We start from the raw sequence: 16,124 nt of genomic DNA on the forward strand, positions 1-16,124 counted from the left end.
GTATTGCCTCTAGCCAGTGATAAAACTTTATGAATTGGGGCAAGTCATTTAATCCTCAGCCTTGGTTTCATCATCTATAAAAATGAGCAAGTTCTATCTAATGATCTCTAAGGTCCTGTCACCGTCATTATCTTCCCCTTTATGGTTCCTCACTAGTACACACATGATCATTTTTGCTGCCACAGCTGTGAGTGCTTATAAAATAAATAGGTGTTTATTCTGAGTACAAACGTGGCTTAATGAAACTGCTTCATACGTACTCTGTCTGTCAGGACGGACATGACTTGCTATGGATCGCACCTGGTACTCTGGAAGAAGTAGAACAGTGAAATTAGTATCATACCTCTGTATGACAGTTTGGGATGCCTGGAAAAAGTCATTTTAGTAAAAATCTTCACATGAGACATTATAAGAATTAAGGAAATTCTGGAACTCCTAGACCCATCACTCAGTATGAAACTCAGAAACACTTACCCCAGCACCACTGGCTGGGCCCAGTGATGTTCGTTCCAATCCATAAAGATAGCTATTTAGAATTTTCACACAGCTGGTTAAGTCAAGGAGGACAGGAAAGCAAAAGGCCTTGAATGATATGACATCCACCTACCTAAGAACACAGACCTTGACCTCCACAAAGGCATATGAATAAAAATAAAGCCTAGAGACGATATTCGCCTTATATTCACAGGTACTTTCAAATGTCCTCAACCCAGTTAAGCCTAACATACTTTTCCTGAAAAAACTCCTAAAAATAGTTAATGTCTTAGCTATATCTCTATGGTCTAACCCTATCCAGGAGTATTTTTAGCTTCTCTCGTGCAGAGAAAAAATTAAGTCTAGAAAGACATGGAAAAAACTAATATCATGAGGATGGGGACAGAAGAAACTGGTATTCAAGGCATACCAAATCCCATGTCAAACATTCGATCTGCTTCATCAAATACAAGGTAAGAGACTCTTTGAAGGTTGGTAGCTTTCTTCTTCACATGATCAATAAGTCGACCCTATGAGATCCAGAAAATGAACAGTAAGCACAGTCATCCCAGCATCTGCTGGACACTGGTTCCAGGATCACCCACACTCACCCCCCACGAGGACGCTCAAGTCCCTTAAACAAAATGAGGGAGTATTTGCATATACAACCTACACACACCCTCCTGTATACTTTAAATCATCTCTACTTATAATAACTAATACAACGTAAATGCTATGTAAATAGTTGCCAGCACACAGCAAATTCAAGTTTTGCTTTTTGGAATTTTTTTCCCCTGAATATTTTCAATCCTTGGTTGGTGAAACTCACAGGGAAACCTGCCGATGTGGAGGGCCGACTGTATAATTAAAGGCATTTACAAGAACTTTCTAGAGTTCCGCTCCTGGCAAAAGTGCTAATACTCCAGTCTTAGACCGTAATAGACACTGGGTCTGACAGCCTCAGACTCTACGCACTACAGAGCCCAAAAGAACAGAAAATCTGAAAACTCAATGGGATTCTCCCTTTACATTAATTTTGATTTAAATTGCAGAAAGAAGGTCAGAACTATTTTTTGTGAGGCATTCTGAAATTACCTAAGTTAAAGCCTTATTAATGGGTTTTAATGTTTAAACTACAATCTTCTAGGCAGTTCTGCCCATACTCTGAACACCTTTCTGATTCTTGATGCTCTCAGTACGCATGGATCCATTTTCTAGGAGAGCATAAGAAAAACTGTTTGCTATAGAGGGGAAATTCGTAGCAGAGAGAATCTTATTGGACTGCTATTTTAGGCTGGCAATCAAAATTAAACCAAGGCCACCAGCTGTCATTGCATCAGAGTATTCTTAACCCTGATTTACCATATTTTAGGGGAAATGCCCTCCAACAACTAACCATTTTTTTCATACCAAGAGAGGCTGATAAGCTATTTAAACCCAAGACATACTTACTGGTGTACAGACAACAATCTCTGCCCCTTCCTGAAGGGCCTTGGCCTGCTCCCACATGCTCCCTCCTCCATACACGGCCACTGATCGGAGATTATATGCTTTCCCAAACCGCTTGCATTCTGCGTGGATCTACAAAGTTGACATAATGACATATTAATGAACTGTGACACTAACAGATACCTCTGTCATAACCCAAAAGGGAGCTATGAAAAACACGCAGAATGCGATGTCAATAGAAAATCAAAAGCTAGAAAATGCTTTAAAAACACAATTTTACTTATAAAGTAAATGAACAGAGTACCATTATTGTATCTTAACAGGCTATCTGAAATCTTGTTGTGATTATTCTTTTTCACTTCTCTTCACGACCCTGTTACTGCCTTTCTACCAAACAGAATGAATTAACCCAGGAGGAAAACTTACAATACAGTTCCCATAGTTTGGTTATATAGAAAATCTATAACACATAATATTTTCCAGAAGTTTCCTGATAGCACAACGATGTGAATGTACTTAATGCCACTTAATGGTACACTTAAAAATGGTTAAAAATAGTAAATTTTGTGTATTTCACTACAATTAAAAAAAAAAAAGTTTCCTGGTAATTCTACTCACTTGACTGGCTAGTCCCTTATCAGTTCACGTATAGAGGGGGGCATTCTACACAAGGCACATACCTGCTGACAAAGCTCCCTAGTAGGACACACAATCACTGCAATTGGTCCATCACCTGGTTCCAATTCTTTCTGGTCCATTATATGAATCAACATGGGCCAGATAAAGGCCGCAGTTTTCCCACTGCCTGTTTTGGCAATACCAATCATGTCTCTACCACTTAATGCCACAGGTACACCCTAGAGAAAAAGAAAAAAAAAATATCCACTCTAAACTTTCAATTTTAAAGATGTGCTGAAGGAAATTCTGTGGAAGGGTAAATGACTATTAATGACATTTATTTCCAATGAAACAAAAATGTCCTGGGCTATGCACACTGGCTATGGAATAACAAGAAATACCTGGAATTCCCATAAACTTCTTGATCTGTAGGAAATATTATCATTGCTAAAATTTTTAAAAATTTGTCCCCCTTGTGAAGGTAGAGACTGTCTCATCCACATACTGAACTGCGTAGAAATGAATAAAATCCATATATAAATGAGAAACAGAAGCTATTACTTTCAGTTCTAAATGAGAATTTTCAGGCCATGGACAAAGGAATCCTTGTAATTGACAGCGCTAAACTTCTCCATGCACAAATTTTATTTTGTTCAGTCTAGGCCTAATGAACTATTTTCTTCAGATCATATTTTCAAGACATTTATCAGACACAAAAGAACATTTCCCAGCCCCTTAGCAACTTTTTTTTAAAACAGGTAAGTAGATTTATTAATATAGGATGCTTGTGAAAAACAAAAGTGGGCAGGCAAGAGGGCTCTGCCCCAAGAACTAAGCAGACTACATTTTTATAATCAAAGGAAAAGTGCGGAGGGGGAGAACACCAACTCATGTCCTAGGTCTCAGGCAAGTTCCTAGGACAGGCTGCCAAGTGAGGGTCCTTGGCTTTGCACAGGAAAGAATTCAAGAGCCAGCCACAGTAAAGTGAAAGCAGTTTATTTAGAAAGACACACATTCCACAGACAGAATGCAGTCCACCTCAGAAGACTGAGAACAACCAGCAACTTCTTAAGAGTGGTAAAAAAAATTCACTTTTGCTCTTTAATTTTTAAACGTTTCAAAAATTCTATCCATGTCAATACAGTTCTATACTAAACACTTTCATTGCTTTGACTTGTTTGTTAAAAAAAAAAAAAAAAAGTCACAATGTCATTCTACTTCATTTTTCTTTCATTATGTTTTACTTACCTGGCACTGTATTGGAGTGGGCTGTGTGTACTCAGATTTCCGAATCTGGTGCATAAGTTGTTCATCAAACCCAAAATGAGCAAAACTACTTCCTGGTCTAGGAGGTGCAGCACCAGAAACCTAGAGATAAAGACAACTTGCAGGAATGACTTGTACTTCAAAATAAACAGCATTAGAAGTTCAACAATATTTGCCTGTATCTACCTAGCATTTAGTTGGAGTATGAAGAAGTGAAAATATAAGGCTGTAGCTAATAGCCTATACTGTTTGAAAAGGTAAAATTCAAATAATAACAGGTCTAAAGCCTCATATAAAAAACTCCAAGATAAATATTCCTGAGATAATGGTCATATCGTTTTAAATGATTAAGGGCCTAGAAATCTCTTAAATCAAAATTAATTTTCTCATAAGAAATAAAAAGATGTTCAGTAAATTGGAAAAAGCCATTAATATATTTTTTCCATTTGCATAACTATTAACCAGGTGGTAGAAAAAATAAAATTCACTCTTGAAATAAAGAGTGCAAATGAGCTCCAAATTCAGACACATCTATACCCACTAGTTACAAAGATATTGTCTACTGTCTCCAATTTCAGTGATGCCTGAAGAGCTAACATCCCGCTTAGTGATGATCCAGACGCTGCCAAACGCTGTTTGAACTGCACCCAGGTGAAGAACTGGGCTCCACCGCCATCAAGGCTTCTCAGGTGATGCTGATATTTCCAATCAGGATTTCACTTAAAAGTTTTTTTGAAGGGGTACTTCTTGGAAAACAGACAAGTACGTACACACACACACACCCACCCACCTACCCCTCAGAAAACACAAGTTCAAACATCACGTAGCAACTGGTAAGGCCAGAAAGCTGTCCACACAAGAGCATATATCACTGTATTATCTGTGTGTTTCACTTAACATCTAGCAGCACCCTAAACAATGTGGTCAGTGTGCAACCCAAAGCTTTTTAGTGGACAATTTAAACTATTATTCTGATATTACTACATGCATATTTTTAAAGTTGTTAATTTCTTCTTCTAATTAAAAATGCATGCTGTATATAGTTTGAGAAGCAAGTGTATCTTAATTTTGAAATAGTCTAAAACTTCCAATATTGTCCACATCTATTAATCTTGTCTCCTCTTCCTGAAGATGGGGACCCCTTGCCTTCATCTCTAGCCCACCCAATGCAGTTCTTAGCATACTGTTCTCACTGCAGAAATACTTGATTAGTTTTAAGGTCACATGACCTATTGTTCCAACACAACACACAAAGCTGACTGAACACATACATACAGCATTCATGTGTATCACATGAAAGAAAGAATAATCCTATCCTAAAACAGTTATAAGACTAAAACAACAAAATCAAGACACAAGAGCCCAAGGGATCTAATTATTACTTTATCAAAGATAGTTCAGGGACTATTAGAAAAGAAATTCAAGATTATTTCAGTTTGGATAAGCAGTAATACTAACCCTGCACTAATTAACATTAATATGAATATTTGCCTTAATGCCTGACTTACCCGAAGATTGAGCTTATGCCGGAGATCTATTAGCTGCTGTGGGGTGAGGTTGGTTATCTCTTCATGTTCATTGTAAAAATTTTTTTCAAATGGTGGATAGTCAATCTGCAGGTCCAATTATTCAAAGTTAGTCTAGAATTCAAGAGTCAATCCTGTAAGTTTGATTTTAATGCAAAATAACCTTTCACAAATATTATACAAGTAAAGCCATAACCAGCTAGAGAGAACAAAGGAATTCACTTATTCATGACACAAATCCCGAAAGTACAGCCAGTACTTTTTCTTATTCCTGTTTTCAATATAAACACCAACCTACTTCCTAAAGAGACTCTTAGGACACCTCAGGTTTGAACAGCCTTGATGCAGACTAGGGAATCTCTAATGCCAAAAGGACTCAGATATTCCACCATATAACATTTAAATATGTTTTGCAGTAAGCTGTTCACCTAGATCTAGGCATTTAAAAACATTTCTAATATCTCCTTTGGGGAGAGCTCTACCTTTAGAGGGAGTTCCATTCTTTTTAAAAACATGGAACTGTTTACATAACTTTTAAGAAATGTATGGCCAAGTATTTCCAATTCCAAAGAGGAAAGAAGTCATTTCTGCTAATCTTTCATAGCTTACTGTACTAAGAGTACAAAACACTAGCATATTACCACATATGAATCTGGCTAAATGATTCTCTTTCTGACATATGTCTACAATAAACTTATTTTTTAAGGAGAACTTAAGCCTTTCACAGGTGGTCAAAAATTTCATAACTCTAGATACAGCCTAAAGTTAATTATCTTTCTATGGTACTATCAACAAAAAGAAAGAATTAAGTTTTCCTTTAGCATTATTAACAGGACCTTTTGTTATGCTTCCCACAATGCTGCACTAAGCCCTTTTCTTCAGTTCTCTTCTCTTACCAGAACAGAAGGTCCATGAGGGCAAGAATTTTTGTCTTTGTTCACAAAAATTTACAAATATGTAAATTTTTTACACACAATTTTTTTTTTTAACCCAGAAGAGAGGAAAAAAAAAGAAGAAGAATGTGAAGAAAGGGGTATCCTTTTTTCATATCTGGTCTCTCCCGGCAGACTTCCCATTATATTAGGACAACTGTGGGATACCCCAGGCAGGATAATGAAGTTTGAGCACTTTGTCAAATATCTCAAATATTTTATTAAATGAATATTTCAAAGACTTGAGCTTTTTTCCTTATTAGATTTTCACTCTTTATCATGCATGCATCCTCCTAGATCAGTTTCAGATATTTAGTTCAACTTGCCACATGTAAAATGCCAACTCCTTATGCGGTAACAGCTGTGCAAAAGGAAACATTTAAAAAGCTGAATATAACCCATACTCCAGTCTAGACCAGTAGTTCTCAAACTTTTTAGTCTCAGGTACCCTTTACACTTAACAGAAACACAATGAGCTTTTGTTTATGTAGGTTAAATCTACTGATATTTACTGTATTAAACTTAAAACAGACAAATTTTAAATTTATAACTCATGATAAAGTAACAACAAACCCGGGAACCTACCTCAACATAATAAAGGCCACATATGACAAACCCACAGGCAACATCGTTCTCAATGGTGAAAAACAGAAACCATTTCCTCTAAGATCAGGAACAAGACAAGGTTGCCCACACTCACCACTATTATTCAACATAGTTTTGGAAGTTTTAGTCACAGCAATCAGAGAAGAAAAAGAAATAAAAGGAATCCAAATTGGAAAAGAAGTAAAACTGCCACTGTTTGCAGATGACATGATACTATACATAGAGAATCCTAAAGATATTACCAGAAAACTACTAGAGCTAATCAATGAATTTGGTAGAGTAGCAGGATACAAAATTAATGCACAAAAATCTCTTGCATTCCTATACACTAACGATGAAAAATCTGAAAGAGAAATTAAGGAAACACTCCCATTTACCACTGCAACAAAAAGAATAAAATACCTAGGAATAAACCTACCTAAGGAGACAAAACACCTGTATGCAGAAAACTATTAAAACACTGATGAAAGAAATTAAAGATGACACAAACAGATGGAGAGATATACTATGTTCCTGGATTGGAAGAATCAACATTGTGAAAACGACTATACTACCCAAAGCAATCTACAGATTCAATGCAATCCCTATCAAACTACCAATGGCATTTTTCACAGAATTAGAACAAAAAATTGCACAATTTGTATGGGAACACAAAAGACCCCGAGTAGCCAAAACAATCTGGAGAAAGAAAAACGGAGCTGGAGGAATCAGGCTGACTTCAGACTACACTACAAACCTACAGTAATCAAGACAGTATGGTACTGGCACAAAAACAGAAATATCAATCAATGGAACAGGATAGAAAGCCCAGAGATAAACCCACGCACATATGGTCACCTTATCTTTGATAAAGGAGGAAAGAGGATACAATGTAGAAAAGACAGCCTCTTCAATAAGTGGTGCAGGGAAAACTGGACAGCTACATGTAAAAGAATGAAATCAGAACACTTCTTAACACCATACACAAAAATTAACTCAAAATGGATTAAAGACTTAAATGTAAGGGCAGACACTATAAAACTCTTAAAGGAAAACACAGGGAGAACACTCTATGACATAAATCACAGCAAGATCCTTTTTTGACCCACCTCTTAGAGAAAGGGAAATAAAAACAAAAGGGACCTAATGAAACTTAAAGGCTTTTGCACAGCAAAGGAAACCATAAAAAAGATGAAAAGGGACTTCCCTGGTGGCACAGTGGCTAAGAATCCACCTGCCAATGCAGGGGACACGGGTTCGAGCCTTGGTCAGGGAAGATTCCCACATACCGCGGAGCAACTAAGACCATGCGCCACAACTACTGAGCCTGCGCTCTAGAGCCCGCAAGCCACAACTACTGAAGCCCATGAGCCACAACTACTGAAGCCCGCGCGCCTAGAGCCCGTGCTCCACAACAAGAGAAGCCACTGCAATGAGAAGCCCGCACACAGCAATGAAGAGTAACCCCCGCTGGCCGCAACTAGAGAAAGCCTGCGCGCAGCAAAGAAGACCCAACACAGCCAAAAATAATAAATTAATAAAGTTATTAAAAAAAGATGAAAAGACAACTCGCAGAATGGGAGAAAATATTTGCAAACGAAGCAACTAACAAAGGATTAATCTCCAAAATATACAAGCAGCTCAATATCAAAAAAACAAACAACCCAATCCAAAAATGGGCAGAAGACCTAAACAGACATTTCTCCAAAGAAGATATACAGATTGCTAACAAACACATGAAAAGATGCTCAGTATCACTAATCATTAGAGAAATGCAAATCAAAACTACAATGAGGGGCTTCCCTGGTGGCGCAGTGGTTGAGAATCTGCCTGCCAATGCAGGGGACACAGGTTCGAGCCCTGGTCTGGGAAGATCCCACAGGCCGCGAAGCAACTAGGCCCATGAGCCACAATTACTGAGCCTGTGCGTCTGGAGCCTGTGCTCCGCAAAAAGAGAGGCCGCGATAGTGACAGGCCTGCGCACCGCGATGAAGAGTGGCTCCCACTTGCCGCAACTAGAGAAAGCCCTCGCACAGAAATGAAGACCCAACACAGCCATAAATTAATTAATTAATTAATTAATTTTAAAAAGACACTATTTTAAAAAAAAAAAGAAAAACTACAATGAGGTATCTCCTCACACTGGTCAGAATGGCCACCATCAAAAAATCTACAAACAATAAATGCTGGAGAGGGTGTCGAGATAAAGGGAACCCTCTTGCACTGTTGGTGGGAATGTAAATTGATACAGCCACTATGGAGAACAGTATGGAGGTTCCTTAAAAAACTAAAAATAGAACTACCATACAACCCAGCAATCCCAGTATACCCTGAGAAAACCATAATTCAAAAAGAGTCATGTACCACAATGTTCACTGCAGCTCTATTTACAATAGCCAGGACATGGAAGCAACCTAAGTGTCCATCGACAGATGAATGGATAAAGAAGATGTGGCACATGTATACAATGGAATACTACTCAGCCATAAAAAGAAAAGAAACTGAGTTATTTGTAGTGAGGTGCATGGACCTAGAGTCTGTCATACAGAGTGAAGTAAGTCAGAAAGAGAAAAATAAATACCATATGCTAAGACATATATACGGAATCTAAAAAAAGAAATGGTTCTAATGAACCTAGGGGCAGGACAGGAATAAAGACACAGACATAGAGAATGGACTTGAGGACAAGGCGAGGGGGAAGGGTAAGCTGGGACGAAGTGAGAGAGTATCACTGACATATATACACTACCAAATGTAAAACTGATAGCTAGTGGGAAGCAGCCGCATAGTGGGAGATCAGCTCGGTGCTCTGCGACCACCTAGAGGGGTGGGATAAGGAGGGCGGGAGGGAGACGCAAGAGGGAGGGGATATGGGGATATACGTATGCATATAGCTGATTCACTTTGTTATACAGCAGAAACTAACACAACACTGTAAAGCAATTATACTCCAATTAAGATGTTAAAAAAACCCCACAACAAACCCATCACACTTTAACATAAATGCTTTAATAAGGGCTTCCCTGGTGGCGCAGTGGTTGAGAATCTGCCTGCCAATGCAGGGGACACGGGTTCGAGCCCTGGTCTGGGAAGATCCCACATGCCGCAGAGCAACTGGGCCCGTGAGCCACAATTACTGAGCCTGCGCGTCTGGAGCCTGTGCTCCGCAACAAGAGAGGCCGCGATAGTGAGGGGCTCATGCACCGCGATGAAGAGTGGCTCCCGCTTGCCGCAACTGGAGAAAGCCCTCGCACAGAAACGAAGACCCAACACAGCCATAAATAAATAAATAAATAGATATATTTAAAAAAATAAAAAATAAAAAAAATAAATGCTTTAATAAAAATAACTTTTCTTATAACATTCCTTTACATTTTTGCAAATCTTTCTAATGTCTAAGAAAATATTTCCTACTGCATTCAAATTGTTGCAATGTTGTTTTGATTAAAGCCAAGGAAGAAAATCTGGCCCCACAAAGATATGTAGTTGGAAAAGGGAAAGAAGTATTTATTAATCTTTTCAGATGCTTGTGGACTTTAACTCTTCAATACTACACTAAACCTTGACAAGTGGACGTTTCTTAAAGGTTATTTTCATTGTGTAATCTGAAACTGTATCAACGAACTTTTACATTCTGTTACATTATAATTCATCAGTCTATCACGCACTTTGAATGGAGCCTTTACTCATGCATGATCTTGTAACATCGTGTATTGGCCATCTGAAAACAATGGTTCACTGAGATGGTCTGCAGATCATCCAAAACATTTCATTATATAATTAAAAAACTACATATATCATGGTTGATTAGCAACAGACTTTAAGTATTAGAAAGCTATCAAGCTCACCGTGGTGAATATAAGTTTCCCAAATTCTAATTTTTGCTTGAAAGCTTGATTTTCTATCATTGGCAATAGACACTTTTGCTTTCCTTGAAGTGTCATTCATTTTCTCAAGTGAGAATGGTGTTCCATGAAAAAAAGCAGCTAGCTTAGCTCACAACTCGAACACCTAAGTGCCTTTCCTTGAGACAACTGTCGCATTTTGGCATGCAATAGAAATGATTTGCCCTTCCCATTTTGTCACACGGAATAAAAAGACACGTTAACATAAAGGTCAAGATCTAATAAATAATTTTTACTGTTTCATCAAGGATAGTCTTAAGTGAAACTGGTTTGTATTTGTTTTGGTTTTCTAGGGGGGAAGCGGTGTGTGACTGTGATGGTCTGGCAGGGAGAAGCAGCTGGTGCTACTGTCCTGATTCATGTTAATGCGTCAGCACTGCTTTTAGGCATTGGTGCAAATGCTGACACAGTGAAAAAGGTAAATGATCTCAGCATTACTATGAAAATTCTTTTGACTTTGTAGACTCTGTGAAAAGATCCTTCTAGGACTCCTTGGACCACACTTTGAGAACCACTGCTCTAGATCTAGAATCACTGTATGCAAGGTCTAGTCTGATATTTAACCTGGATGAAATACTGATCCCCACCCCCACCAAGTGAGTACACTGATATCCTCATTTCCTTTTCCTGATTTAAGGACCATGTAATTCCTGGTTCCACTTTGAAGGAACAGCCTCTCATCTGCCCCAGATCTGGGAGAAATAGTAAAGATTTACAGCAATTAAAAAGCAAATGCAGGGGCTTCCCTGGTGGCGCAGTGGTTGAGAATCCGCCTGCCAATGCAGGGGACACGGGTTCGAGCCCTGGTCTGGGAAGATCCCACATGCCGATGAGTAACTAAGCCCGTGCGCCACAACTATTGAGCCTGTGCTCTAGAGCTCGTGAGCCACAACTACTGAGCCCGTGTGCCACAACTACTGAAGCCCGCACGCCTAGAGCCCATGCTCCACAACAAGAGAAGCTACAGTAATGAGAAGCCCATGCACCACAACGAAGAGTAGCCCCTGCTCTCCACAACTAGAGAAAGCCCGCACGCAGCAACGAAGACCCAACACAGCCAAAAATAAATAAAATAAATAAATTTATTAAAAAATAATGAATAAATAAATAAATAAAGCAAGCAAGCAAGCAAGCAAGCAAGCAAATGCAGGCCCACAGACCCACTGTGAAATGAAGATGGTAAGTGACGGTGTAGAAAACAAGTACAATTGCTTGAAAAAAACTGAACGTGAGCAAGTGACTCAGCTGTACCTTCAATAGTACAGGCTACAAAGTCTCAACCACTCAGTCACCTTCTGACTCAACCATTTGGTAAAGATGACAGGAGCCCAAAGAAATAGTCTCATGATATAATAAGGAGTACGAATCAGGATATTGGGAAAACCTAAATATTAAAGCTAAAGAAAACTGTATCAGCTTGAAAGAAGAGTCAAATTCAGCAAGAAACACCATACCTCTGAATGATCAATGGGAGGAAGAGGATCAATGATTTTTTTGGAAGGTGCAATTGGATTTCCATCACTATCGTATTCCAAATTATCCTCCTCCTCCTCTTGAACCACACCAGCAGTTGGATTCTCTGCCATGTACCGAAAATAAGCTTCCTGCAGGAAAGCACAAGAACATAATCATCCCCAAGTATAAATGAGAACATTTCTGCTCCTGTAATTAGTGCACACAGTGTACAGATAACTGCACAGTTTAAATACCTACCAAGACTCTTACTAACAATGATTCCTTTAACAATAGCAGTATTCAGAGGGACAATCAGAGGAAATGAATGAGACGGTTACTACCATAAAATGATTTAGCTTGCTTAAAAGAAGACTTATATATCTGTCTGTTCCACAGCCTTCCTCGGGTGGGGTGTCTACCTACCCTGCCCAGAGCTGTGGAACACATGCTGTGGCTTTACCAATCCAAGTTTGGAAGGTGACACTGATTAGAAGGGTCACAAACTTGGGAAAGGCTCACTCTGGTTCCCTTCTCACCATTCCACAACTGAATGGGAAAAAAAAAATACTAACAAAAAAAATACTAAAGGACAGTCATTTAATTAATGTTCCATCTTGAAACACAAGAATCACAAACAGAACTCTTAGAAACAGGTAGAGGTTAGATGTTGCTAGAGTCCATCCATAGATCCCACTCTACTCTACTCCTTGATTTATCAGAACAAACATTAATTTTGGATTAAAAAAAATCAAGCTGAATAAAGCTCATATTTGCTTTTGATATCATAGTTGATCAAAAGTTCCATCTTCAACATGGGGGAAAGTCACATGAATCTTTATATTACCAACTGGTCACACACGCAGAAAAGCAGCAAGTCAAATGACATTTCCTGCTGAACGTCAGGAATGGCCATTTCAGTGAAGGCAAGCTCTAGCTTGTCCCCAGTACAGACTTTGTGGGGTAAAAGTAAAAGAAATACTGCATAGGAACTCACTTGGTCATCTTCCTCTTCAATGTCATCTCGAATACCCCTGGAAAAACAAGCGGAGAAACAAACTTCCCTGCAAATGTTCCACATACCCAGCTCCATACTTATAGCACATTAGTGTTGAATTCCATACAGCACAGGAACTCTCAACACTAACAATAACAAAGCAGCAATAAGCACACTGTAAACTATCCATCCATCATATACGTCTGGTTTCACTCTATAAGCCACAGTTTGCTTTTCTTTTGAATGGGATGATATGGTACCCCTAGAAACATCAAATACTAACAAGAACATAGGGAGTAAAAACTTTTGAAGAGAGATACCCAAGGACCCTAGCCTTGTCAACCCCATACAACAAACACAGTACAGTGTTTAATATAAAGCATTTTACATTAAAAAAAAAACCCTGCATTTGGTATATACTAAAAAGATTGTCACAACTTTCTTAATGTGCCCCAGAGTTTCTAGCCCTGGAGTAACTGCATTCAGCCAAAATCCTTGGGGACAGAGAGAAAAACTACATCAACTCTTTTTAAAATTTGGGACTAAAACTCCCAAACAGTTCACATGGAGAAGTGGACCATCGCCACTTGCATCTCTCAGGAGCTGTGGACAGTATGGTTGCTTAGTTCCCATAAGCATCTCTTTTTAATCAGACTTTCTGCCTAACCTAGAGCACTTGCTATCCCTAAGGCAAGCAGCACCGCCAGTGAAGGGCAGCTGGAAGAGGATGCAGCACACAGTAAGCGCCAAAGAGAGGGCTGAACCTCCACACGGCACAGGAACCTGGGGGAGGGCCTGAGCACTGACTGCCAAGTAGAGGTAAAAGTCCAACCATGCTTCCCTGTGCTTGGTAAAAAAGCCTTAAGAAGAGCATATTCAGCAAGGGGACAAGGAGAATTCTCCTTCCTAGAAAATAAAGTATTTCAAGTTCTGACTAGTGGCTAAAGCATGTCATCCCTTAAATAAATTAGGTTTTATTATTTATTAAAAATATACATAATTTTTTGTATACAATCACCATTACTTCTTAAAATCAGTCACATAGGCATAAGCCTATTTTATATCAGTTATGGGACAAGACTGAAAATGAACCCAAACTTTAGTATGCTGCTCTCTTGATTCTCTCTGTCACTCCTTCTTGTGTTTACTAAAAACTATTTATAGCTGAATACCAAAAAGAATGCTTTTTAATTACTACAAGAAATATTATTCAAGATAAAGGAATAACTTAAGTCATTTGTGCATTTAATCTTTCTCTATAAACTTTGGGGGTATAGGCTTTTGCAATACTGTAGCAATTTTTATGTAACTTTTTTGAGGGAGAAGAAAACAACTTACTTTACGTTTTTTCTTTCCTTGTCCTTTTCTTCAAGCCTCTTCATGTCTCTAGCCGCTTGAATCCTAATGAAACAAAAGGCCGCAAGGAATCACCAACTAAAACACTGAAAGGGAAATTTCTTCATAAGAATTTTTAGATTCAAACAAGCACCACCACGTTTTAGCTATGCATTTTAACAATTGCATTCTGATGCAATTCAAATTGTTTGACAATTATTTTTAAAGAGAAATACCCAAATGTTCTAAAAACTTGACTGTACATGGATTGTTTAATTTTTATCTGCAAATATACCATGCATGGAAAAATTAGCAAAAATTCTTGATTGATCACTTTTAAGAGTTAATGATATAATTACCAATGGGGCTAGTAAAAAGTGCAGATTTCTAGATCTTGCTCTGGGAAGGTGGTTCTCAGCCTGGGGTGATTTTGTCCCCCATGGACACCTGGCAATGTCAGGAGACATTTCTGGTTGTCATAACTTGGGGTGGGGGATTGTTACTAACATGTAGTGAGTAAAGGCCATAGATGCTGCTAAACATCCTACAATGCACAGGACAGCCCACAAAACATAGAATTATCCAGCCCTAAATGTCAATAATCCTAAGGTTGAAAAACCTTAATCTAAATAAACCTACTACATCAGAACCCTTTGGGGTGGACTTAAATTCATGTAGTTTTTCCATTTTCCATAGGCAATTCTTATACATAGCAAATTGATAATTACTGATCTAAATTAATTCTTTGTTTTATACATGTGAAAATCAAGGTCAGAAGAATTAAGTAATTTTCCCCAAGGTTAAAACACATCCTGCATAACTGTTTCTTGTTACAAAGCAACATGAGTTTTTCTGACTCCTTTGATGTAATAAAATGCCACTATATATAACCTGGCATAGTCAGATGTTCTATCTAATCAAAACTTCCTGATAAAGAAGAATTATTTTAAAAAAAAAATATTACACATCAACACTCTATTTTTCAAGGGACTGAGCCACACACGTAAGATACAGTAAAGGCTACAGCTGAAGCGAAGATGACTATGCAACGTAACATAAGAAAAGGGCCACAAACACTTACAGAACATATTTTTTAGCCTACATAAATCTTTTTTGAAACACTAGCTAAAAATCAATCTTCATCTAGTTCAAACACTAGAAAAGTTTACACCTGAGATCAGGGATTAATACAATACCCTGGCAACACACTCCCCCCAATATCAGATAATATCCAATCTCTCTGTCCTAAAATCAGCAAAACCCCTTTGGATACTATACCAAAAAAATACCCAGAAGAATGATACTATATCAAAAAGATTTAACCTCCAAACAGCTTCAACTACTTGAAATTCCAAGCAAGAGAATTTGGGCCATTCTTGGATACTCCTACTCAAAAAGGGCTATGCCAGCTTGCACTACCAAACATTAAATCTAAATTTAAACGTAGAAAATCAAAAGTTGATTTTTATTCTAATTCATCACTAGAGATCTGAAGAAATGAGAAACAGCCTTTTGGGAAATGTCCGTATCTCAAAAAGATGGGGGGGGGGGGGAAAGACATGTATAAGACATCTCAAACACGACA

General features: G+C 38.3%; 1 protein-coding gene across 5 annotated transcripts in view; it reads right to left on the bottom strand.

Moving 5' to 3' along the window:
* The window catches only part of DDX42 (DEAD-box helicase 42), a 48,158-nt gene that overhangs the window by 7,369 nt on the left and 24,665 nt on the right, over positions 1-16,124 (bottom strand). For 4 of the 5 annotated variants that reach the window (XM_036837535.1, XM_036837538.1, XM_036837536.1 and 1 more), the window contains 9 exons: positions 14,543-14,605; positions 13,205-13,241; positions 12,210-12,359; positions 5,316-5,420; positions 3,790-3,909; positions 2,604-2,780; positions 1,927-2,055; positions 905-1,004; positions 261-308 (listed from right to left, as the gene is read on the bottom strand). In XM_036837535.1, coding sequence (XP_036693430.1) covers positions 261-308; positions 905-1,004; positions 1,927-2,055; positions 2,604-2,780; positions 3,790-3,909; positions 5,316-5,420; positions 12,210-12,359; positions 13,205-13,241; positions 14,543-14,586 — 910 coding nt within the window. In that variant the 5' untranslated portion in view covers positions 14,587-14,605. The remainder of the gene's footprint in view (positions 1-260; positions 309-904; positions 1,005-1,926; positions 2,056-2,603; positions 2,781-3,789; positions 3,910-5,315; positions 5,421-12,209; positions 12,360-13,204; positions 13,242-14,542; positions 14,606-16,124) is intronic. The other variant, XM_036837537.1, reaches the window with a different exon arrangement.

Source organism: Balaenoptera musculus, chromosome 20 (genome assembly GCF_009873245.2).
Source record: "Balaenoptera musculus isolate JJ_BM4_2016_0621 chromosome 20, mBalMus1.pri.v3, whole genome shotgun sequence".
NCBI lineage: Eukaryota > Metazoa > Chordata > Mammalia > Artiodactyla > Balaenopteridae > Balaenoptera > Balaenoptera musculus.